This window comes from Megalobrama amblycephala, linkage group LG18 (assembly GCF_018812025.1).
Source record: "Megalobrama amblycephala isolate DHTTF-2021 linkage group LG18, ASM1881202v1, whole genome shotgun sequence".
Taxonomy (NCBI): Eukaryota; Metazoa; Chordata; class Actinopteri; order Cypriniformes; family Xenocyprididae; genus Megalobrama; species Megalobrama amblycephala.
The window spans coordinates 4,798,279-4,824,780 of record NC_063061.1 but is presented as its reverse complement, the minus strand read 5'-3'; the positions used below and the strand labels follow the sequence as shown (position 1 = coordinate 4,824,780).

The window sequence follows — 26,502 nt, the reverse complement described above, 5'->3', positions numbered from 1 at the left end:
CATCAAGATCTTATTTGTGGCTTATTGTGTTTAATAACTAATAAAAGCATGTCCTGCACTTTATTTTCACATTCATGCATGTTCTTTTCATTAATACCCGGAATATCAGAGGCAAATGCTTTGTTTCATTATGACATGCGCAAATTTTTAATTAATATAATAAGAGTAGCCTACATTATTTACAATAAAATGGCACATTAATATGTATTATAGGCCTGTTTAATTACATATTTTTAAAAAAATCGATTCTTTTGTTTTTATGCATCGTAAAAACTATTATATTCCACAGCTCTAGTAACAAAGTACCGGTACTTTTGACAACTCTAGTTACAGGCCTATATAATATAAGACATCTTGAAATCTTGAAAATGTGTTTTTGTGTTCTACACCTTACAAGAATGACATCAGCATGTTCATGTTCTTTTTAAGACACTGTCAAGTTCTTTAAAAAATGCGTCTCCGCGGTCGGTTTCATTCTGCTCTGGGCTCGCTCAGCTCCAGTGCCATATGAAAATATTTACTGTGGAGAATTACAGTGCTTCCGTTTGGAAAACACTGCGGCACTGGCGGTATTTTAGGCACGAGAACCACAATATTGTCATAACAATGTAATACTGCATTGTGTGTAACATGCGTAGTATGCATGGTTGCCATTAGATGGAAATGAATACAAAAAGATGGCTGTGGATATTCTTTAATAGGGAGTTTGGGAGCAGTTGGTCTGTTTGCTTGTAAAGATTTGATGCCACTGACTCATGGCCAAACCCTTTGTGCTATGTCACAATACCTGTATTTCTGGATGGCTGCCAGACACAACGTATGCTCAGAGATTTTGTCTGGCCGCTTTGCGTGTTTGTGTGTGTGTGTGTGTGTGTGTGCACATTGATGGTCAGTGTTTTCAATAAATAAGTCTGCATCAAGGTCAAAAATGACCAGGACCTTGTGTACATGCAGATTTAAACTATACAGTCGATACCTTCCTAAAATATTAAAGGTTAAAATTAACAACTGATTTGGTTACAAAATCATTTAAATTGCAAAAGGTTTTTTTTTTATTAAAAAGTTATTATAACACTATTATGACACATTTAAGGCTAGTTACTCCATTGGATCCTCAAACTGTCAGTCAAACCTCATAACTCCGCCCACCTCTATTGTGAATCAAGTACTGAACTCAGTTTGGAGCTTCTCTGCTTGTTTGCAATGCAAAGGTAAATAAAGAACTGATGTTTGAATAAGTACAGCATTTTCTTTACTCAAGAAACACTGTCTATAAAGGCTGTTTTTTTGTTTTGTTTTTGTATTTGAAGAGCGAAGAAGAGTCTTAATCTGGTGTTTGCAGTCTAGTTGTAGCCAATATGCAGTTTTAAATATCCTATGCATAGCGCTTCATCTTTTATGAGATTTTGTCTAAATGTGTTCTTCAACAAGAGAACCCGAGCGCCCACATAGCTAAATAAACTTTATAACTTTTAAGTTGATGAAAAGGTTCTGTCAATCTCCATTGATTCCATTGAACTCCATTTGAGCTTGATTTTAATAAAATATTAATGTTTTAATGATGCATGCATGCATGTCTGACCATATATAAATCCACAATACCAACTTTGATGACACAGTGTTTAATTATTAAAGGTGCCCTAGATTGTTTTTAAAAGATGTAATATAAGTCTACGGTGTCCCCTGAATGTGTCTGTGAAGTTTCAGCTCAAAATATCCCATAGATTTTTTTTTATTAATTTTTTTAACTGCCTATTTTGGGGCATCATTATAAACGCGCCAATTTATGCTGTGGCCCCTTTAAATCCCATGCTCTCCGCCCACAGAGCTCGTGCTTGCCTTAAACAGTGCCTTAACAAAGTTTACACAGCTAATATAACCCTCAAAATGGATCTTTACAAAGTATTCGTCATGCATGCGGCATGCATGCGTCGGATTATGTGAGTATTGTATACTGTTATATTGTTTACATTGATTCTGAATGAGATTGAGGCTATGCTGCGTGGCTAAAGCTAACATTACACACTGTTGGAGAGATTTATAAAGAATGAAGTTGTGTTTGTGCATTATACAGACTGCAAGTGTTTAAAAATGAAAATAGCGACGCTCTTGTCTCCGTGAATACAGTAATAACCGATGGTAACTTTAATCACATTTAACAGTACATTAGCAACATGCTAACGAAACATTTAGAAAGACAATTTACAAATATCACTAAAAATATCATGATATGATGGATCATGTCAGTTATTATTGCTCCATCTGCCATTTTTCGCTATTGTTCTTGCTTGCTTACCTAGTCTGATGATTCAGCTGTGCACAGATCCAGACATTCTGCCCTTGTCTAATGCCTTTCATAATGATAATGTTGGGAACGTGGGCTGGCATATGCAAATATTGGGGGCGTACATATTAATGATCCCGACTGTTACGTAACAGTTGGTGTTATGTTGAGATTCGCCTGTTCTTCGGAGGTCTTTTAAATGAGATTTATATAAGGAGGAGGAAACAATGGCGTTTGAGACTCACTGTATGTCATTTCATGTACTGAACTCTTGTTATTTAACTATGCCAAGATAAATTCAATTTTTCATTCGAGGGCACCTTTTTAAAAAAAAAAAAAAAAAAAAAAAAAAAAAAAAAGTTTTCCGCCTGACAGCGATAGGTAAATTTGTGGTTTTATCATCATCAACATCATCATATAGCTACAGATATGACCTTGTGTTCATACCTGACTTCAGCTCAAAGGTACTACTTTTGATTTCCACTTACACTTACTTTTGATTTTTTTTATGTCATTTGAAGCAATGCATGTTAGTGCGGTTTTGTTACTTTAGATCTTTAATGGTGTGCCGTGGGATTTTTTACTTAGCAAAACTGTGCCGTTGGGAAACACTGATATAAAAAACAATCTGTGGGGTATTTTGAGCTGAAACTTAACAGACACATTCTGAGGACACTTAAAGGGTTAGTTCACCCAAAAATTAAAATGTATTCATTAATTACTCTCCCTCATGTCGTTCCACACCTGTAAGACCTTCGTTCATCTTCAGAACACAAATTAAGATATTTTTGATAAAATCCAATGGCTCAGTGAGGCCTCCATTAACAGCAAGTTAACTTAGACTTTCAAATGCCAAGAAAGCTACTAAAGACATATTTAAAACAGTTGACTACAGTGGTTCAACCTTTAAAGGTCCCGTTCTTCGTGATCCCATGTTTCAAACTTTAGTTAGTGTGTAATGTTGTTGTTAGAGTATAAATAAAATCTGTAAAATTTTAAAGCTCAAAGTTCAATGCCAAGCGAGATATTTTATTTAACAGAAGTCGCCTACATCGAACGGCCAGTTTGGACTACATCCCTCTACTTCCTTCTTTAATGACGTCACTAAAACAGTTTTTTGACTAACCTCCGCCCACAGGAATACACAAGAGTTGCGTTTGTAGAGTGTGTTTGTCGCCATGTCGTCGAAACGCTGTTATTTTCATCCCGCAGTCCAATCACCGGGTCTGATTCCGGCTCAAATTGATAGGGTAAAATTAAAGACATGTTTACAATAACACTGAGCGCGTGCATCTCCACGTTATGGTAAGAGGCGTGACCTTTCCGGGCAAGGTGCGCTAAGCTGCTGTCGAATCACAACACAGGAACCGCTGGCACAATCAGAACTCGTTACGTATTTCTGAAGGAGGGACTTCATAGAACAAGGAAGTCATCAGCCCGTTTTTATGACAGTGGAAACAGCGGTATACCGATACGTAAATTATGTGAAAAATACTGTGTTTTTTTACACGCGAAACATGAACACATGTTATATTGCACACTATAAACACAATCAAAGCTTCAAAAAACCACGAAAAACGGGACCTTTAATGTTATGAAGCGACAAGAATACTTTTTATGTGCCAAAAAAAACCAAAATAACGACTTTATTCAACCATATCTAGTGATGGGCGATTTCAAAACACTGCTTCATGAAGCTTCGAAGCTTAACAAATCTTTTGTTTCGAATCAGTGGTTCAGATAGTGAATCAAAAAAGATCTCAAACTACCAAAGTCAAAGGCTTCGTTGCGTCCTAAATGTTTCGAAAATTCAATGGTTCATGTGACTTTGAGATCGTTTGATACACTCTCTGAACCACTGATTCGAAACAAAAGATTCGTTAAGCTTCGAAGCTTCATGAAGCAGTGGTTAGTTCTGTGACGAGTGCTAGATATTGTTCAATAAAGTCATTATTTTGGGGTTTTTTTTGCTGCACAAACGTATTCTCGTCGCTTCATAACATTAAGGTTGAACCATTGTTGTCACATGATTTGTTTTAAATATATTTTTAGTACCTTTCTGGGCATTTGAAAGTCTAAGTTAACTTGCTCTCAATGAAGGCCTCACAAGCCATCGAATTTCTTTAAAAATATCTCAATTTGTGTTCCCTTTGTGGGGGAAATGGGTCCCTTTTTATGTGAACGTAAACAGTTGGGGGAAAATTGGATGTGAAAGTATTGGATCCGTGCATTAGTCCATAAAATGACAGCGGCCTACCTGCTACTGTTTGTGTCCTTAAAGTCCACATGAAACAGATTTGCGATAGACTTTTCTTCCCTATTGTGACGTATATCTGATTCAAACAGCTTCTTAAACAAGAAAAAATCTAGGGTGGGACTTAATTTTTTTTTTTTTTTTTTTTTTTTTGAGTTGATTGGATGGTTGGATTGGTTGGACCAAAAAAAAAAATCACTCACTGCTCTTGACTTATTAACTTTTAGTAGCTTTAATAACAATCTATTTATGTTCCATTCAAACAGTGAAGACTATGTGGTGTTTTTATTTCATATTTTATTACTTCACTCAGTTTCTGTAGCTGAATGCTACTGTTAGATAGATGTACTTGAAAACTTAAAGCACTGTTTATTTCATTTGAATCGTTCTATTGTATTTGCTGGCTGTTTACTTGTTTTCAGTAATCTTCGAGAGCTTTTTACTTAAACTAATACTAGCCTAATTAATCTTTGCTGTGGTATCAAAGCAGTATTTTCAGCGGTATTCTAAAACATCATGTGGTTCAACCATTGCTGAACACTGTCCATAGTTTCCTGTTTTTCTGCTTTTTCTCTACTTCCACTATGTAAAGTCTTATATATTCATTTTAATTCATTTGGTGGTCAACTAATGTGTAGTCACCTATTGTTTTTCAAGTGACAATATAATACAAATATAGATTTACATGGTTCAACTTGCCCAGCCAGGCCAGTGGTTCAGATTTGTTAAATTCAAAAATTTTTCACTGGCTCTGCCCTGTTCTTATTATAATGTTATGTAAATCAAGAGTTTTTCAAATCATTTTTTCAAATCTTATCATGGTACCATTTACTTTTTTCATTTACATTTACTTACCCTAACGTCATCTCAAACTTGCTTTATGTGTGAAACAAAGTAAGATACATGAAAAATTTTACAACTGTTTTTTTTTTCTCCATATAATGGAAGTCAGTAGGACCCAATACAATTACGCTTTAAAGAGAACATCATGAATATTCATATGATTTTGATGAACTGGTGTATTTTAAGTCTTCTGAATTCACACTCAAAGACTATGTCTTGTGACATGCGAGAACCAATGATGTTTGAGGTTAGCTGATGTTTCAGGTTTGTGTTTCCATATTTTATGTCGTCTGTTTTGGGTCCCAGTTGACTCATAATGGACAAAAAAAAAAAGCTGTAAGATTCTTCAAAAATGTTTGTATTTCACAGAAGAAAGAAAACATAGAAGTTTAGAACAACATGAGGGTGAATAAATGGTGACAGAATTTTGAAGGCTGTATAGAAAATATAGGACATGCTATACATTGTGCATAAGAAAGCTTTCAAATATAAACATATATTATAAAACAAAAGAACAACTGTTGGTCTACAGTTTGAAAGCAGAAGTTAGAAATAAATGCTGGCCAGTGTTTCCTGTATGAACAACTGAACTCCAGTCAGAAGGATTCATGAAACAGCCTCAGACTCACTTGTGAGTTAGCATTTAGAATCAGAATCGGTCAATGAATCAGAGCCTTTACTGAGGTCACAACTGACATTTTTCAGTAGTGTCCGATTGAAAGTGCAACAAGTACTTCAGGTTAGGGATGCACCGATTCCAGTATCGGTATCGGGCCCGATACCAAGCTCATGTACTCATAAAAATACCCCCGATACCAAAAACTGATACCTCTCATGACGTAACTGACAGAATTTTCCTTGCGCAGAAACAATGTCAGCCTCAGGGGTGTGGAAATACTTCAAATTAATGATGACAACCGACACGTTGTGAGATGCATGCTTTCAATCACAATTCGTTATCGATTAGTGAAGGCGGGATAGGCGGAATTGCACTGAATGACACTGCGTTCAGCCCTGACAAAACCTTGCAAAACGTTTTTTTAAACGGAATCGGTGGTGCTCTGAATGCCCTGTTCTGATGACACAACTATGGCAGCTGAGAAGGCCATTCTTTGTGTTCTTTTTGAAGAATTTCCAAAGCCTGATGAAATCAGTATAAATACGTGTTTAATACTGCAAAATATGCTCTGTTACAGTCACTGCCCTTGCCGTCCAGAATAAAAGAGAACACATTTGTAAACGACTTTACTTGGACCCATTGTGTCTCTTTAATCCCGTGTGGTTTATATACATGTTGCCGCTGATTGGGCTGACATTTTTGACACACCCACCAAACAAGAGAAAATGTATCTCAAACCCATTTCCAGGAAACATGTCGTTCAACCCAGAAACCATAGCAAAACGTTGCGCGCCGGTTTGAGCTTGAACGTGCCCCAGAAGCACGCTCTCTCTCACACATGCGCTCTCTCTCTTTCTTGCGTGTGATCTAGTGATCGACCGATATTGATTTTTTATAACCGATACCGATTATTTGCATGTTTATTTACCCGATAACCGATATGCAGAACCGATATTTATTTACTGTTATACTTCTGTTTTTGACAATTATTACAACACAAATGAGCTGAACAAACCATTTTATTTATAACAATCACTCCCTCCTTGCATACGAATTTTTTTTTTTTATATTTATTAACTAAATAATGGTTATGTAGTAAATCAAATGATTATATAATCTAGGGTGTTTAAACGAGATAATCTTGTCAAAAATTTCATGCAGTGGCCGTGCTTGAGGCTTCCTGTTCATCAACCCATTCAGGTGCTGAGCAATATGAACGAACTTTTTTTCCCGAGACTATATAAAGTTAAACAGCACTTGTCAGTTGGCATTTAATCTAACGTTAAATCATGAAATGCCAACTGACAAAGTGCTGTTTGACTATAACTTAATCAACCGCGATCGCGCATGGAGATAATAAATAATTAATTTCCACAAAGCGGTAGGCTATATTTATATGTGTATTAGCGAAATAATTGTTATGTGGTAAATGATAATATAATCTAGGGTGTTTAAACAAGATAATCTTGTCAAAAGTTTCATTCAGTGGCCGTGCTTAAGCCTCCTGATCATCAGTCAGTTGCTAAGCAATATGAACGAACTTTTTCTTCTAGACTAATGGTGAGCAAATACAACAGATAGAGAATTAAATTCAGCGCTTTTATTTTCAACATGCACTCATTCATGTCTGTTTTATTTAATTCATGTAAAGTTACGTCTTTATTGGGGCAGGACATGACGAATTACACTACGTGACTCAATGAGTTCGTCTCAATTGTTTAGAAACAAGCTGCATAAATTAACTATATCAGGAATTTATGTCTCAGATCTCATTTGTGCATGTCTGTTATGTTAAATAAAGTTGATTAATTAAAGCAAACCAAGTAGAACATATACTTTACCTGTGCACTGAGTTGTTGACTGATCTCCTCAGACGCCCGGGCTGCAATGGCGGAAATCTCAAAACGGCCACAAGATGGCGCCATAAATCGGCGAATCCGATATTACAAAACCGATACCCGATTATGGAAAAATGCTTAAATATCGGGAAAAATATCGGTAAACCGATACATCGGTCGATCACTAGTGTGATCCCAGTTCTCTCAGACAGCGCCTGAATGGTCAAATGCACACATAGTTGTCAAAATGTCCATCGTGTGGAGTCTCTCACGTAAATAGTCGGTTATGGCTTAAGTGGACGTAAACATTTGGGTGAAAACAGGATATGTGTCAGTATAAGGGCCCTATAATTTCCGTGATCACGGAATCGTGGAATCCATTCATAAAAACGGAATTTACTATATAACGCGGAATGTCACGGAATTTGTCAAATTTTTGATGAATGAATTAAAAGCAGGTCAGTACACTTAAATTAAATCGCGATATAGACTAGTGTCTGTAAATATTAAAGACTATTTAAACATGAATCCTGCATGCCTGTGTGACTCTAAAATGAATGATGCGGAAGCTCGGTTTCACTTACCTCACACCGCCTCACACACAATCGCGCGGGCGCACGCACGCTGAAGCACATGCGACGCTCGCGGTGTTTTCGTCCTCTGTCGCCTCACTATATGAACGCACGAATTCATCTCCAGAGCTGCTCTGAAAGTCACTTCATCAGCATTTAACCGCTTCATTTGAGAAAACTACCGTCATAAGCACAGAGAAACTCAAAGCTCTAGGCAAACCGTCAAAATAAAAGTTCGATTTAACTTGACACAAACATATTACTGTTGTACAGTAGAATTCAGATAAATTAATTTAACAATAAATTATTAAAATATATTTTTAAACAATAATCTCAGTGTTTCTTCCATGTTTTACTTTTAACAGTAAAACTCTGTTGTGCAGCACATTGTTTGACAAAAAAGTTTAATTTCATGATAAAAAGATCAATTAAATGGTATGCGTTCATTTGATTGCCAGAAACATTTAAATACACAACAGAACTTCTGAAAAAAAAAATATATATATATATTTTTTAATTAATAAATATTGTTGTTTTTAAGAATTCAATTAATTAGACATGCTTTTTGATTATTAAAATGGAATTAAACCATTAAAATGGAATCCAGAAAACAGAATTTGGTAAAAATAAAATGTTAGGGGAAAGAATAAAATGTTTATCATAGGGCCCTAAAAAAAATTTTTTTTTTTTTGTTAAACTTTTATTAAATTGTTGGTAAATTGGACAAGATTCATTATTTCAATTAATTAGACATGCTTTTTGATTTACTAAAATTTAATTTAACCATTAAAATGGGGTCAAAAAATAAATAAAACAGAAAAAAACGGAATCCAGAAAAATTAAAATAGAAAAAAAGAAATTTGGGAAAAAATAAAATGGATTTCATAGGGCCCTACAGTATCCATGGATTCCGTCTTAAAGGGACCGTAGCCTATATTTGTCATTAATGTTAATAAAACAACAAAAGATGTAAAATGTAAATGTATACATGGTAAATAAACCTACTGTATCTGAAAAACAAGTTTATTTAATTTGTATCTCTCTAGTATTTGTTGTATTGTTTGCAATTTGTTTGTAAGTTTCTTTTTATATAACAACATTTATATATATTGGTAATTATGCCCTTTGAAGGTTATTGGACACTGTGAAATTTTTGTTCTTTAAGTTTGTGACAAGCACATAAAATTCTTACTTTTTTCATTAGAGTAAAAATAAAGAAGCTGTCTTACATTCATTAGTCTCGCTGTGTTGTGCATAGAAAACTGCAAAAAAAAAAAAGAGTGAGAGAGAAATTAATAAATGTATAGGCATCGGTATTGGCGAGTACTAGAAAAAAGTATCGGTACTCTGTCCTTAAAAAATGGTATCGGTGCATCCCTGCTTCAGGTTATATAAACTATGCACTCAGAAGACGTTTATAGCTAATTGTCTGTTGTTTTTCTTTTAGGGTAGTAAACTATGGATCATAATGGAATATCTGGGAGGAGGTTCAGCTCTGGACCTGGTAAGCCCTTTGACTTTATCTGTGAGCCTCCACAGCCAGAGAATGCAACTGATCCTGCCTGTCATGTGCCCTACACACTCAGCTCATTTTGTGTTTGTGTGTGTGTGCAGCTGCGAGCCGGACCCTTTGACGAATACCAGATAGCCACCATGCTGAAAGAGATTTTAAAGGGTTTGGACTACCTGCACTCTGAGAAGAAAATCCACAGGGACATAAAAGGTGTGTACGCAGAGCATTTGTCTCCATGTTAAGAATGTTTGTGTCTGCTTGGATGGGTGGGTGTGACGACTTTGTTTTTCCACTCTCGTTTGTTTTTCCACTTGTTTGAACTGTGCAGGGTGAGGTAGATTCCGGCTGCTTCGTCTGGAATTAGCTGCACTGATTGGTGTTGTGTCTGCAATTTTTGTTCAGTAGTTTTGTGTTATTAATGTAATTTCTTCTTTTGAGGTGTATTTCAGTCTTGAAATTTAATTTTGAATGAAGGAAAAAGAATGTTTTCAGCAGTAAAATGTGAAATCAAAGGATGTGATTTGAAGTGATCACATGTTACTTATGAAGAAAATATATAAAATGCCATTTCTATACTTTTCCAGTGGATAATTGCGATTAAAACTTTGTAACGTGATGCTGTTGAAATAATCCATTTGTCTACATGACACATAATCTCTCTCTCTCTATGATGTTTATTCTGTTCCTATTATGATGACCTTTAATAAATGGTAAAATGTAAATTCATCAGATCACTCAAGTAGTAGTAAAAGCTGCCGCATCTGTTTTCTTCATCGTCTCTTATTTTTACATGGTTACAGCCGCCAACGTGTTGTTGTCTGAGTCTGGTGAGGTGAAGCTGGCAGACTTCGGTGTGGCAGGACAGCTGACAGACACACAGATCAAAAGGGAGACATTTGTGGGTACACCATTCTGGATGGCGCCGGAGGTCATCCAGCAGTCTGCCTATGACTCAAAGGTAAGTCCCTCAGTGCTGAATCTACTTTAACCAGCACACCTTAAACACTTACTACACCTGCAGCAGGCTTGTTTATCATCTCAACTCCCTGAATGTACATGTTTCCATAATCACGCCGTTCTTTATAGAGGGCCGTAATGACTTTAAAGCTCAACTCGCTGTTATGCAAACCACTAATTATTAAGAAACAGCATGAAGCTTTGTGCGGTTATTAAAGGCTAAACTGTTACATGTAAACACCTATCCATATATAAACATACATATCAATTAGAGCAGTGAGTGAAATTTTGTTTGATTAACATTAAAAACACAGACGGCAGCAGGTTTATTAGGCTGCTGTCATTTTAAGAGTGACTGCCCGGATCAAATATAGTGTTGCACATCAACTGTTTACATTCACTTAAAGGGTCATGAAACCTCCCCTGTTTTAGCATGGTCGTTCACACCTCAAAGCTTTAAAAACTCTGTTAAAATGGGTGTGTGAAGCTCTGGAAATGTGGGAGTGTGGGGAAGAGGGGAGAGAACAACCAATAAAACACAGACTCATTATACAGAATAATGAATATTAATAGATGAGCATGGAGAAAAATGACAATAAACTCCCAACCACAAGGGAGAAATGCGAAAGAATATTTAAAAGGGCTAATAATATTTACTATGGGTGCAACGGTTCTCGGTAAAAAATCGAACCGTACGGTTCTCCACTTAGGGTTCGGTACGCACTTGCTCCGCGGTCCATCTCGAATGATGACACATCTATTGGTTAATATGGTTTGTTTAAAATAGCAACGTGGAAAACAGACAGAGTTCAGATAATGTATGTTTCAGTAGATGGATGCGCAAAACGTTACAACAACGATAATCAAAAAGCGTGGACAAAACAGTCACTCTTTGCAAACTGTTAACTGCGAGTGCCGTATACTCTAATGTCCAGTCATTTACGCCGTCATCACCCGGGTGTTGATAGCGCGCGAGCGCAAGTGAGACCTGAACAGCACACGTTGCTATCTGTGTTTAAACTCATTTAAGCCTTGCTGATTTAAACCTTCAAGAACAAGACGCGAAAGAGAACTCGCACGCGCTGTGAGAAGATTTGTGTGCGCTCATCCGAAGCGCGCACACGCTTATTTCAGTCAGTGCGCAAATACTGAGTTCTCTTTCAAGTCTTGCGCTTCAGCGGCCAAATTCATACAAAAATTATGTCAACATGCCCATCTTCTAGTATCCTAGCAAACATAGTCGGTTATGTCTTAAGTGAACGTATATTAGTCGAGAAAGACAGCGCATGTGTAACAGTATATGTACTGGATCGTGCTTGACTTAAAGGGAAAAAAAATTATTCCTGCTGCCTTTTTTTAATGTTAAATCAAACAACAAATAAAGAAATCACTCACTGCTCTTGACTGAATAGTTTTTGTAACTTCAATAATGATTAATCTTTATTTATTTTATACAGTAAAGATAATATGCAGTGTTATTTTATATTTGATTACTTTATCCATTTTCTATACCTGAAAACTACTGTTAGATACCTGAAAAAACTGAAAAGCACTGTTTATTTTAATTGAATATTTGCTTTATTGTACTTATTTGTGATGTTGCTTGTAGTTTGATTCTTTGTTCTTATTTTCTTAATTTTTATATGACCGTAGTCCTATTTTCCCTAAACATAGCACATACCGAACCGTACCGAAACCGTGACCCTAAAACCCTGATACGAACCGAACTGTGAGCAAATTTGAACCGTTGCATCCCTAATACTTACATTACGTTTACGAGCAGTCTTATGATAAACGGCACATAGTTTAACACAGAAAGAATGAAGACATAGTTTAATTTTTGTCCATTTTTCTTTGAATTTTCAATCTAAATCAGTCTTTTGTCTATTAGAATAATCGTGTCATCACGTTCACACCACTGTATCAGTGTCCAGTTTGCACATGTAATTCATTTGAAGAAGACTTAATGAAATGTGTGCTCATACACCGTGCTGGTTCATGTTTGGTGCAGGAGAATATGTGAAATATGTCAATAAAAACTTTAAACACGGATACGTTATTCTGTAAATGAGCTATGAGCCACGTGGCTAGTGTTGTTAAACTCATCGCTGAGCTCCGCGCTGAAACCAATCATATGCACACTCTGCGTGTAACAATTCAACTCCAGTTCTGACCACGTTGCAGGCAAAATACAAACAACACTCATGTGCTGCTGTGCTGAGGGAAACATATACACGTCTCGCGTGTCCGAACGCAGAGGTGATGAACAGCAGTTTTGTGACATTTAAATTCTCCACTGTAATGCGATCATGCAAACATATTTTCCAATTGTGCTAGTAGATTAAAGCAAAACGATCCATATGCACCTAAACTTCTGCTCTGGTCGCGTCGCAGGAAAACACATTTTTGTGTTGTAGCACTGAGGAAACGAACACCTACGACCGTCTCTGACAAGAGACAGAGGCAAGAGAAGTGATACTTCCTCATGCATAATACGGCAATTATAATCGTATGCATACTACAGCGCAATGATTGGATTGAATGAGTTTTAAGTCATGAATAAATGCAGAAACTGTTGATGTCAGCATGTTCGACCAGCCCATACTTGGAGCCAACCAGCACTCCGGATCTTGCCGGTAGTACACGATGACGTCAGATTTTGTGACGTTGCTCAGACTTTGCTTTTCAAACCGGAAGACAGAAATTGCTCTGAAAAAGGCAAAAATAACTAATTTCAACTTTTAAATAAAATTAAGGAGTACCTTTAGTGTTTTCAATGATGTGCAGCCTATACATATGTTCACAGCTCAAAAAATGTGTTCTGGAGTTTCATGACCCTTTAAGACAAAACAGTCTGTGTTACGAGGATACTCGCAAAGGTGGGCAGTTTGACATATTTTCGTGTGAATTTGCCCGTTCAAGTGCAAAAAGATGTGAAAGAGAACTCAATTCAGTACTCGTGCACTGTCTGACAAGCAGCTTTCTGGGTGAGTAACAAATTGAGTTCTCTTTTATGTCTTCTTGCACTTGAATATTTAAATTGGCAAAGCTTAAAAACATGCAAATGATAAAGTTTTGTGACTATAGAGCACTGGCCTGGTCAGGCAGGTTGACCGTTCCTTCGACTGTCCAGAGCGCCGTTTACATTCGCCCCAGACCATCAGGCAGTCCTTACTGTCGAGTCCTGAAGCTGCTATTAATTTTCATTGATGACTGATTATTGCAGTGTTTAAACCTATTGTATATTTTCATTATATCATTTTAATTCTATAATTAATTGTATAATAGACCTAAATGTTTCTAAAACATTTCCAATGAAGAGAAAGCTAATCTAGGATTTTATTATCCTCGGACTCAAAGTGTCAGTCATGCGGTGATGCGCTATGAAATTATGCCGGGGCAAATGAATTGTAATTTAATAGTAATAGCTGCCTAATAATAATAATAATTTAATACTTTAATTTGAAATGCCAAATCCTCTTGATTATTGATAAAGCAATCCTCTTGATGCTTTTGATATCTAAAATCATAATTGTATTGTTTATGATGTAAATATCATGCCCACCACAATAATTCAATCATCTCCACAAATCATCATGAAGTGATTTTTAAAAAAAAATTGAAATATAATTTTCCTAAGAGATATACTAATGGAAATCAATATTTATAAGCAGATAGTAGTTCTTCAACTCAAGTATTTATTATTTACTTTGTCTTTTTTGTTTAATAGAACATTCTGCACAGTAAAATTGGAGTTATTTTGTATGTCAGGCTTTACAATATTAATCTTTAAAACATAATGAGGATGCCAAAGAAGTGGATATATTTAATTTATATATGTAAATATGAAAGTTCCTTCATATTATTTGAGATGCTTTCATTGTGTTAAAGGAAGGTTATAAAGCTCATCTCAATCAAAAAAAAAAGAAAAAAAAAATTCCAGATGTTTTAACTAAACAAATGTCTCACTCTTTCTTGCTTTATTCTACAAGGCATTTTATTATGGCACGCTATATACGAGTTCAACCTCATGAAGTTGTTTTTGTTCTCAGGCTGATATTTGGTCTCTCGGGATCACTGCCATCGAACTGGCCAAGGGCGAGCCCCCCAACTCTGACATGCACCCCATGAGAGTTCTCTTCCACATCCCCAAGAACACACCACCCACCCTCAACGGAGACTTCTCCAAGATATTCAAAGAGTTTGTGGACTCCTGTCTCAACAAAGACCCTACATTTGTAAGCACAGTTAAAGCATTGCTTTCTGAAATCGGATTGTTGTACTTGTGCACAGTACCTTAAAGGATTAGTTCACTTCAGAATTAAAATGTCCTGATAATTTACTCACCACCATGTCATCCAAGATGTTTATGTCTTTCTTTCTTCAGTCAAAAAGAAATGAAGGTTTTTGAGGAAAACATTCCAGGATTTTTCTCCATATAGTGGACTTCACTGGGGTTCAACGGGTTGAAGGTCCAAATGTCAGTTTCAGTGCAGCTTCAAAGAGCTCTACATGATCCCAGACGAGGAATAAGAGTCTTATCTAGAGAAACCATCGGCCATTTTAAAAAAAAAATAAAAAATTATGTACTTTTTAACCACAAATGCTTATCTTGCACTGCTCTGCGATGCGCCACGCATTACGTTATCATGTTGGAAAGGTCACACGTGACGTAGACAGAAGTACAGATCCAGTGTCTACAAAGCGAAAGTACAAAGACTAAGTCAAACGCCCTTTACAAAAAAAGGTAAAACAAAGATGTCGGACGATTTTGATGTTGAGTTTGAGGAGTTTTTCGCCCTACCGTGGTACTTCCACCTATGTCACGTGTGACCTTTCCAACATGATTACGTAATGCGTGGCACATAGCAGAGCAGTGCAAGATGAGCATTTGTGGTTAAAAACTATATACATTTTTATTTTTTTATAAAATGAGCGATGGTTTCTCTAGATAAGACTCTTATTCCTCGTCTGGGATCATGTAGAGCTCTTTGAAGCTGCACTGAAACTGACATTTGGACCTTCAACCCGTTGAACCCCAGTGAAGTCCACTATATGGAGAAAAATCCTGGAATGTTTTCCTCAAAAACCTTCATTTCTTTTTGACTGAAGAAAGACATGAACATCTTGGATGACATGGTTGTGAGTAAATTATCAGGAAATTTGAATTCTGAAGTGAACTAATCCTTTAATTTTGGTATATCAGCTAAAGTATCACAATACAAAGTAGTATCCAGTGTTATTTTATTTATTGATCTTTGATAAAGTTTATTAATATTTTGAATTAGTTTATAGTTTTATTTAGGTTTAGTACGGTTTTAGCTTAATTTCATTAGTTTTATGTATATATAATTTTTATTTTAGTTTAATTTGAAATTATTTAGTATCACATTAAATTAAACATAAATAAGAAATGTTGACTTGGCAACTAGCTTAAATAAAATAAGTTTTGATTTTTGAATATACAGGAGTGGCCAGAAGTGATGATCCTTTTTAAGGACCCTACAAGTTCGAGTAAACCATCAAAATATGAGGAAAATATTTTATATATGAAAGGCAAACAAAACTCTAAACTTCGTTAAGGTATTTCTGACAAAAATATTTGGCAGAAAAGGGCAAACTACAGCTACAGGTTTTATTTTACTATGCAAAAAGCTGACAGGAAAAAGCATACATCGACATAATCAGTTATTAATATTTTGTTGGTTGTTTCTTGTTTTTGCATGTGATAATTTTTTCGTATAGAAACCTGGCCAAAATGTATGCTGCTATAATTTGGCATATTTGAATAAAGGGTGAAGATGTCAATTTTCCTAGACTGGACATCACTTTTGGACACTTTTTTTTTTTTTTTTTTAAGTTCACATTTATTTATTTATTTATTTATTTTTTTCAAATATATTTTTTTATGGTTTTGGTTTTTAACTATAATAACCCTGGTAGTGTATAGCAATACTACATTGTTTGTAAGTGTCATTATTGCAGAGGCTGTTTTGTTATATAACAAATCTGAGTGTTGCAAACAAACCCAGACCTCTCTATAGTCCACCCAACTCAGATCATCACACAAAGTGGTCATGTGGTTCACTTATAATGCACATAATTAAAGGGAAGTTCATATTCTCTGTGTGAATGGCACCGCAGCGTCGCTCCATAAGTGACTTTCTCATGTTTAGCGCTGTGGCATTTTGTAATTTCTGTGGCACTGGCAGCAGTTTGATCCATTGGTGCCAGCATACAATGAGTGCAACGCTAATTCATACTGATGTGTTTGTAAAGTGATAAAGGTAATCTAATGTCATTATCTTCCTTTCTCAGAGGCCCACAGCAAAGGAACTTCTGAAGCACAAATTCATTGTTAAATATGCCAAGAAGACGTCCTACCTCTCCGAGCTCATTGACAGACTGAAGCGCTGGAAAGCCGAGGGCCACAGTGATGGAGAATCGAGTTCGGACTCTGACTCGTAAGTACAGAATCATTTACAAATTAGAATAAGGACACCCATTTTGAACACCCTGCTTTCCATCACTAAAGTGCCTGATGGTATCTGGTAGTAATTACTGGCTAATTTAGGGCCCTATGATTTCCAAGATGCAGAAATCGGACGGAATTGCGGAATCCAGTCATAAAAACGGAATTCAGTAAATAATGCGGAATGTCACGGAATTTGTCAAATTTTTGATGAATGAATTAAAAGCAGGTCAGTACACCTAAATCAAATTGTGATATAGACTAGTGTCCGTGAACATTAAACCGCAAAAAGACTCTTTATGTATGAATCCTGCATGCCTGTGTGCCTCTGAAATGAATGACGCGGAAGCGTGGTTTCATTTACTTCACACTCGCACACACTGAAGCACGTGCGACGCTTGCGGTGTTTTCATCCTCTGTCGTCTCACTATATGAGTAAAATGACGCACAAAATTAATCTCCAGAGCCGCTCTGAAGTCACTTCATCAGCATTTAACCGCTTCGTTTGAGAAAACTATCGTCATAAATACAGAGAAACTCAAAGCTCTTGGCAACCCATCAAAATAAAAATTCGATTTAACTTGACAGAAACATATTACTGTTGTACAGTAGAATTTAGATAAATTAATTTAATAATAAATGATTAAAACTATATTTTTAAACAATTTTAACAGTAAAGCTCTGTTGTGCAGCACATTGTTTGACAAGAACTTTTCATTTCATGATTAAAAGATAAATTAAATGGTATGCGTTCATTTGATTGCTGGAAAAATTAAAATGCGCAACAGAATTCTGAAAAAACAAAAAACAATTCAATTAATTAGACATGCTTTTTGATTATTAAAATGTGATCAAACCATTAAAATGGAATCCAGAACAGTTAAAACAGAAAACAGAATTTGGTAAAAATGAAACAGAATTTGAGGGGAAACAATAAAACATATCAATATCAATATCAATTTAAAAAATAAATTGTTGGTAAATTGGATGTTTCATTATTTAAATTAATTGGACATGCTTTTTGATTACTAAAATTTAATTTAACCATTAAAATGGAGCCCCCCCCCCCCAAAAAAAAAAAAACTGGGGGAAAATGAATAAATAAACAGAATCCAGAAAAATTAAAACAGAAAAAATAGAATTTGGGAAAAAATAAAAAATTTTCATAGGGCCCTACTAATTCTGTCGAGAAATTAAGGATCACATTAGAATCAATATCCAGATTTCAAGCAGTAACTTCGACTGGATTAGATTAGGGCTGTCACGTATCCTCGAGTAATTTTGAGTACTTAAATCCCGGAAGTGCTGCATTCCACAGTCAAGTATCCATGAACCGCATTATTAAACCGTTTGCCAAGGCTGCACAACCTGTGCACAACCACAAAAAAAAAATCACAAACTTGAGGGCCGCATACAGTACTTGTACTGTGCAGCTGCTTTTCAAGAGTTTAAAACTGAGGTCTTCCTCTGAGAAACTTGCTCACATGTATTTTAAATGGATCAAACTGCTCTGAGCTGAACATCTCCATGTGTTCCTGATGATCTAACAGGGAGACCAGCGGGAAGGACAGCGAATCGTCTCCTGAATGGTCCTTCACAACCGTTCGAAAGAAGAAGCCAGAAAAGAAGCAGCCCAATGGAATGGTTAGTTCTGGATGATGATTTGGATATTTAATGTTGAAACTCTGAATACTGAGAACATGTTTGTGTCTTTGACCGCCTCCCTTCAGGACGAAGAACTGCAGAAGAAGTCAGCCAGTTTAACCACCGTCATGGCTCCTGTGTTCTCTGAGGTAGGGGAGCTAGTCTTCTCATGTTCAACAGAAATCTTCATTTGACATGAAATCCTTCTAGTTATGACTGAGTTTGTGTGGTCTTTTTGTAGCTGAAATCACAGAACCGAGATGATGACTTGACGAGAGGAGTTCTGGAGGAGCTGGAGAAGAGCCTGCATGTGGCTGAGGACCTCTGTCCCGGGGTCACCGACAGGATGATCAGCCACATCCTGGAGAGAGTGCAGAGGTCAGACACACACTACATGATGATATGTTTCTGATGGTGCTCAGCGGCCTTGAATTTAGGAGACTAAATGCAGTTTACAGATTTGTGTAGTTATCTAGCAGTAAACATTGAAGGGTCATGCCATGCATTTTTTATTTTTTCATATGGAACTTGTGCAAAAACAAGTGGAAAACATGGTTTTGGTGCTATATCTCATTTAAAGGGATAGTTCACCCAAAAAATTTGCTGTTAATTTACTCACCCTCAGGCCATCCAAGATGTAGGTGTCTTCTTTTCTTCAGTAGAACAGTAAAGAAGATTTTGAGCTGAACTGTGGTCTGTGGTGTTTCATATAATTGTTGTACCATCACTTTGAGAGTCAAAAAACATATACAGGCATAACAAAATTAATACTCAATTCCTGACTATACATTGAGGTGTTGTGAAGCAAGACAATCGGTCTGTGCAAGAAGCTAAATATTACTTGAGTGTGTTCACGACAATCTGGAGCATGAGCTTCCTGTCGCATAATGATGCCATGTTTGAGATGATATTAATTAATTTTTTAGTGCAAAAATCCTCAACTACACCATTAGCATGCATTTGAAAAATTACATTTTTATGAAAAAAACTGATGATCAAAATATGAGTTGTTTCTGGGAATTGATTTAGGTGTTAGATGCAGAATTCTGCCATCTGCTGGTTAGAGAAAAGCTTGTAGGAATTATAGTTTTACAGGGTTCCTACGCAAAGTATGGAAAAATATTTGCACTCCCAGACTATTGCCCAAGAATTTAATAAAAATAAATTTATCACACAAGAAGTGTGTTTTCATGACAGCTGTTCAGTGATTCTTCAGTGATTGTCAAACATGACTGAATTAATTCAAGATGCACTTTTTCATTGCACAGAAGTGCAGGTTAGAAGCGTTTTGGGTTTCTTCTCATGATATTCTTGGCATCGTATTACAGGACCTTTGCAAAAGATAAAAAATATATAGACTTTTGTGTGCACACAAGAAACCATTTAACTTAGCATATAGGACAGTGCACACTGAGCCACATGTCATGATGTGGTTTCTCGGCCGCCACAGAGTATGCATTAAAGCAGACCTAAGACCTTAAATATGACGTACTGCCCTAACGAAAGCCATATTGTGAACACTTATTTATAGTACCAGTCTTTTTTATAGACCCTTGAACTTGGCTAATAGGACAGTGCGCACAGCCGTATTGTGCCATCAGCCCATTTCATGTCATGGTTTCTCCATCACCACAGATGATGTGTTAATGGACATTGGGCATTGATATTAGAGGTACTACCCTAAGAAAAATGGATCTATTTTAAGTAATATGCATTCATGCTCTCGTTTTCTTCATAATAAGATATCAGAGATGCACAAAGAAGATACAGTGGTTACAGTGTTACAGTGAGTGTGTATATATAAAACTGTAATTGTACAGTAAAAAACTAATTAAAACAAATTGTGCAATCATGCAAAAAATTGCAGTGCACATGTGAATAGTTTCTTGTGTGCGTGTGTGTGTGTGTGTGTGTGTATATATACACCTTGAACATTTCATTAATTAATACAGTTTATTCACTATAGTTTAAAAATTGATAATAAAAATAAGACAAGATCTCAGATTTAAGCAGTCTCAGAAAAAAATTATCTTAATTATGTCAGATATTATGTCAGAATTTTTGGCTATAATATGTCCAGTGTTGGGCACGTTACTTTAAAAAAGTAATTAGTTATAGTTACTAGTTACTTCTCACAAATAGTAACGGAGTTAGTAACTGAGTTACATCATTATAAAAGTAACTAATTACCAGGGAAAGTAACTAGTGGGTCAGACATGATTTTAAACACTTCATTAAGTTTTGTTTTATAGAAAGCCTCTCTTTAAAGTGAATTTCGTTTTGTAAAAATTGTATCTTAATTTTAATCAATGTTTCATCAACCAATTGCTTGGATTTAATATATAACAAGCAAATATAGCAGACAATAAAATCATGACATGGAGGCGCGGGCGCGATCACTGGCTCGTGAACTGGAGCGCGTCTTATAGGCTAAATGAACCGAAACTCAGAGGCTGCTTGCCTCGCAGACATGAGAAATATATCTATAGAATGCTTGAAATATCTACTTTAACGAAAATGAAGTAATTAAACACGAAAAGAAAGAGGCTACTCTGATTGTATAGCCTAATCCGAATGAAATGTGCGTTATCTCTCTAGGCGCGTCCATATGAGCAGATGATCAGCAATGAGAATCAGCAATGTCAACTTCATCTTTGCAGCCGACACTGATTCAGAAAACATTACTTTATTAATAAACAATTAAAATGTCTCCTTGCTGTTTTTGTCACACTCATAATCATTACTTTTGCCGGTTCTTTATGGCAATTATGCGTGCGCTTGAGTGCTATATAGCCATTATGTAAACGCTCCTTATTATGGTTTATTCTCTCCAGTATTTAAGAAATTAAATTAATATAAATGTGATTAGTCAACTAATAGCTTAAATGAACAACTACTAGTCGACTAGAAAAAAGCTCATTTCACATATTTTCGATCAAGCATCAAAAAGGGTATTCTGGTTTGAGCTCGCGCTTCGCGCGCATGCTCTGACAGACACACACACAGCATCATACATTATTATCAGTTTAAAATTATATTTGTGTATGACTTACCGCAGCACACACCAGAGAAAAAAACTTTGCAGGTCCTATGGCTGAGAGAGAGCTTACTCGAAAGAAAACCGATTCAGTGAGCTCAATTATAGTAACGCGGCATTTTTTTTGTCAGTAACGCTAACGGCGTTGTAACGGGAGAAAAAGTAATTCGTTTGATTACTCGTTACTGAAAAAAGTAACGGCGTTAGTAACGCGCGTTATTTATAACGCCGTTATTCCCATCACTGAATATGTCACAGTTTACTTCATTTTGCTATCCTCACTTACATAAATGAACTAGTAAAAATATATCAAAAATATCAAAAATGGCAGAATAAGTTTTGGTTTGACTGTGTATGTATGCATGTCTGTGTGTGTGTGTGTATATATATATATATATATATATATAGGGGGCTCTGTATGTCACTTTGATAATCGATTTTAAAAAAAAAAAAAAAAACCTGTGAAAATAATATTTACAAATGACTGTACTTTATACCAAATACAAAGCTGAAAATAATGCTGTATGAACCATTTGTTAAATATGGTCTGAAAATCTACGTAGAGGTTTGAAATGGAAAAAGTGTAGGAAGCCTGGTTGTAATGACCATGTCTGTCCAGCAGAGGCCCATAGAGATCCATTCATTTTTCTGGACGTGCTCCTATAACAGCTTTTGTGAATATACTTTTGACCGGTAAGATTTTTTTAATGTTTTTAAAAGAAGTCTCTTCTGCTCACTTCATTTATTTGATCCAAAATACAGCAACATTAATAATATTGTGAAATATTTTTACAAATTAAAATGTAATTTATTCCTGTGATCAAAGCTGAATTTTCAGCATCATTACTCCAGTCTTCAGTGTCACATGATCCTTCAGAAATCATTCTGATATGCTGATTAAGAAACATTTATGATTATTATCAATGTTGAAAACAGTTGTGTACAATTTTTTTCAGGATTATTTGATGAACAGAAAGTTCAAAAGAACAGCATTTATCTGAAATACAAAGCTTCTGTAGCATTATACACGACTAGCGTTCAAAAGTTTGGGGTCAGTAAGAATTATTTTTGTTTGTTTTTTGGAAAGAATTTAAGGAAATTAAATCTTTTATTCATCAAGGATGCATTAAATTAAATAAAAGTGACAGTAAAGACATTTAAAATGTTACAAAAGCTTTCTATTTCAGATAAATGCTGTTCTTTTGAACTTTCTATTCATCAAAGAATCCTGAAAAAAAAAATGTCCACAGCTGTTTTCAACATTGATAATAATCAGAAATGTTTCCTAAGCAGTGAATCATCATTACAATGATTTCTGAAGGATCATGTGACACTGAAGACTAGAGTAACGATGCTGAAAATTCAGCTTTGATCACCGGAATAAATGACATTTTAAATTGTAATAATATTTCACAGTACTACTGTTTTTGCTGTTTTTTGTATCAAAATAAATGAAGCCTCGGTGAGCAGAAGAGACTTCTTTCAAAACATAAAAATAATCTTAACTTTTGATTGGTAGTGTACATTTGTATATTCATATACATTTGTCTTGTTTTTGCAATAATGTCACATAAATTTGCAGTAATGCCACCAGTTGCCATAAAAAGACTAGACTTGATTGTAGTCCCACATTATTTCATTAATTCAAATATGAATTAAGGTTGATTGGGACATTTTTTTTCAATTCATCTCAATGGCAAAAAGTGTCCCAATCACCCTGAATTCACCCTATATAAAAATAATCAAAGAGAATATTTTTAGAATAAGAAATTTATTTTAAAGTAAATAAAACCAATAAAAAAATTGTGAACAGGTGTGAAGAGTGAACACACCTAGTAACAGGCCTTCATTTATCAGGTTTATGCTGGAATTATTGATTTTATTTGCCAGTTTCTATAAAAATGCTCTATTGCAGTCACACCTCTTCAGCATCAGATATCAGCGTGGCCAATTCACTGATCTATAGCTAGTTTTTGATCCTCATCCCTGCCTGTGTTTGTGTCTGTAGGTTCTCTGTGAGTTAGTGGAAACACCTCCATCTGCTGTCAGCCCCGATGACTGCACCTTAACACACTCACACCTGTACAGAGAACGGACGCGCGCACACTATCTGATCATAACCAAAAGGAAGTCTTCTCTTTTTGTCCCAAAGAATGGAAATATATATTATATATAAATATAGTGTGTGTTCAACTGTATTTATACAATTTTGCCACATGCTTTTATATTAGTCTTCTGCTGGTGCCCAAGGATGTGTGTTACTGTTATTTTATTCAACATTTTACTTTGAAAAGACACAAAAATATCCTTACTGGTTAAGTAGAGCGTTAGCGAAATCTTTTGGTTCACATTTATTTATATGTATTTGACGTCCCGATCCATTACTTTATTATAGATTTTAAACTATGATCAATAATATATATATATATGTTTGGGAGTTTAACAGTGCCTTTCTGTTCGTCTTGGTTTGGGATTTCTTTATTATTGTAGCATTGCAGAACTGCTGTATGGGATTACATGCATATCATATCAGTCAAAATGAATAGAAATACCTCATTTACGCAATCATTAAAAAACAAGAACAGCTCCTGGTTAATGAAGATCAAGATTTAAACTGCTAGAAAAACGAGAGGAGTTTTGCTGTGCAAAAGCTACCTCCATTTCTGACTCATAACTATAGGGAATTTCATTTTTTTCTTTTAATTGGCAACTTTAATTTTATATAGATATATATAGATATATATATATATATACAGGACTGTTATCAACATATTTTGCCCTTCATTTCTCAGTAATGCCCTCTTTTAGTGTCTTTTTTTTTTTTTTTTGAGCTAATATTTTTATACAAGAGTAGAGTTATACTGTATTTTTTGAAGGAAATATGCACTTGCACACACTTTGTACGGGGTGGGCCTGTTTGTTTGTTAATTTCAGAGCTCTCTTGCTCCAAAGACATTCCTCTTACTTTGAGTCGATCTCAAGGGATCCTGCTTCTTTAACCGATGGGGACGTTTCTACACGCTAACTGATGCATTTAAGCTACCCAAAGTGACAGCAAGTCCATGCTAGTCAGCAGTATAGAGTTCATGCTCAATGCAAATCCTTCTTTATGTTTTATATAATCTCCTGCGATGAGGGATTTTTCTTTCTTTTTTTCGCCAAGCTTGTATAGAAACACAAGGGTGCCATTGCGGGTGCGGTGGTCATGTCGTCGTTTGCTCCCGTTGGCTTGGAGAGACTGTGCCAACGTTGCATCCCATTGTGCCTAAACTTCACCTTTTTTATGTATATGATGTCATTGTCTTCTCGAACAGCTTTAAGACGACGTTTTCACACGGTGCCAGACTGCTGGAAGATTTTAGAGCAATAATAAAGGTGTTTAGTAGAAGATTTGTATATTTCTTTATAGGAGTGTAGATGCAGAAGCTAGGTTTTGTACATTTCTTCACCAGAGCTTTTGTAAATTTAAAGACGCCAGACAGAAATCTTTCTAGGCTGTATCATACAGATGCTGTTCTCTTCTCTTATTTTTTTTTTTTTTTTTTTTTTTTGACTTCAACTGTTACAAATTAGTTTTTGTTTGGTGTGGCAAATAAAGATTTAAGTTATGACATTTCAGTGTGTGTGCTTTTTTTTCCCTCTTGATAATAAAATTTCAGACTTGTTGCACACTTTACCATTGTCAGTACTGTTTAAAATGATGAAATCACACAGCATGTCCAATAGATCATATTTATTAAACCTAAGATTAACTTGGATATTGTTAGTAATATTTACTGGACTGATGCAACTTAAGTTTACTTGATTATCTACAACCCGAATTCCGGAAATGGGACGTTTTTTAAATTTGAATAAATTGAAAACTAAAAGACTTTCCAATCACACAAGCCAATATTTTATTCACAATAGAACAGATAACATTACAAATGTTTAAACTGAGAAATTTTATAATTTTATGCACAAAATGAGCTCATTGCCTGTTTTCATTTTATTCAAATTTAAAAAACGTCCCAACATTTCCGTAATTCGGGTTGTATAAATTATTTTTTAAAAAAATCATGTTAAAATGCTGAATATGATCAGGCTTTTGAGGAATGTTTAACATCTCTCAATCATCACTGTATTGCATATCTTTTGCCCCCCACAATAAAAACTACAGAGCATTTAAATATCATCTTACTAAATATATTGGGAGATATAGAGCTATGTATAATTTTACATCACAAGCTATCAGAATTTCATATTTTTTTTGTCCATATAAATATCAGCAACTGCACCATATTGCATGCTCAGTTTGAGCCTCTGAATAAAAACTATGTATTAGTGGCCAAAAGTTATGTCCAGAGGGGATATTTGCTTTTAATGACCCTACTACAAGTTCGACTATACCATCAAATTATGAAGAAAATATTTTAGATTTTTTTTTTATATATATATTTTAAATATGAAGGAAAAAAAAAAACACTAAA

General features: G+C 35.4%; 1 protein-coding gene across 1 annotated transcript in view; it reads left to right on the top strand.

Annotated features, from left to right (window-relative positions):
* The window catches only part of stk26 (serine/threonine protein kinase 26), a 40,135-nt gene extending 14,489 nt beyond the window's left edge, over nt 1–25,646 (top strand). Inside the window, exons 3-11 of the mRNA XM_048165544.1 lie at nt 9,858–9,914; nt 10,025–10,133; nt 10,724–10,881; nt 14,933–15,118; nt 17,199–17,344; nt 18,903–18,996; nt 19,083–19,145; nt 19,238–19,374; nt 24,042–25,646. Of these exons, the coding sequence (XP_048021501.1) occupies nt 9,858–9,914; nt 10,025–10,133; nt 10,724–10,881; nt 14,933–15,118; nt 17,199–17,344; nt 18,903–18,996; nt 19,083–19,145; nt 19,238–19,374; nt 24,042–24,057 (966 nt within the window). The 3' untranslated portion in view covers nt 24,058–25,646. The remainder of the gene's footprint in view (nt 1–9,857; nt 9,915–10,024; nt 10,134–10,723; nt 10,882–14,932; nt 15,119–17,198; nt 17,345–18,902; nt 18,997–19,082; nt 19,146–19,237; nt 19,375–24,041) is intronic.
* The last annotated feature ends 856 nt before the right edge of the window (nt 25,647–26,502 follow it).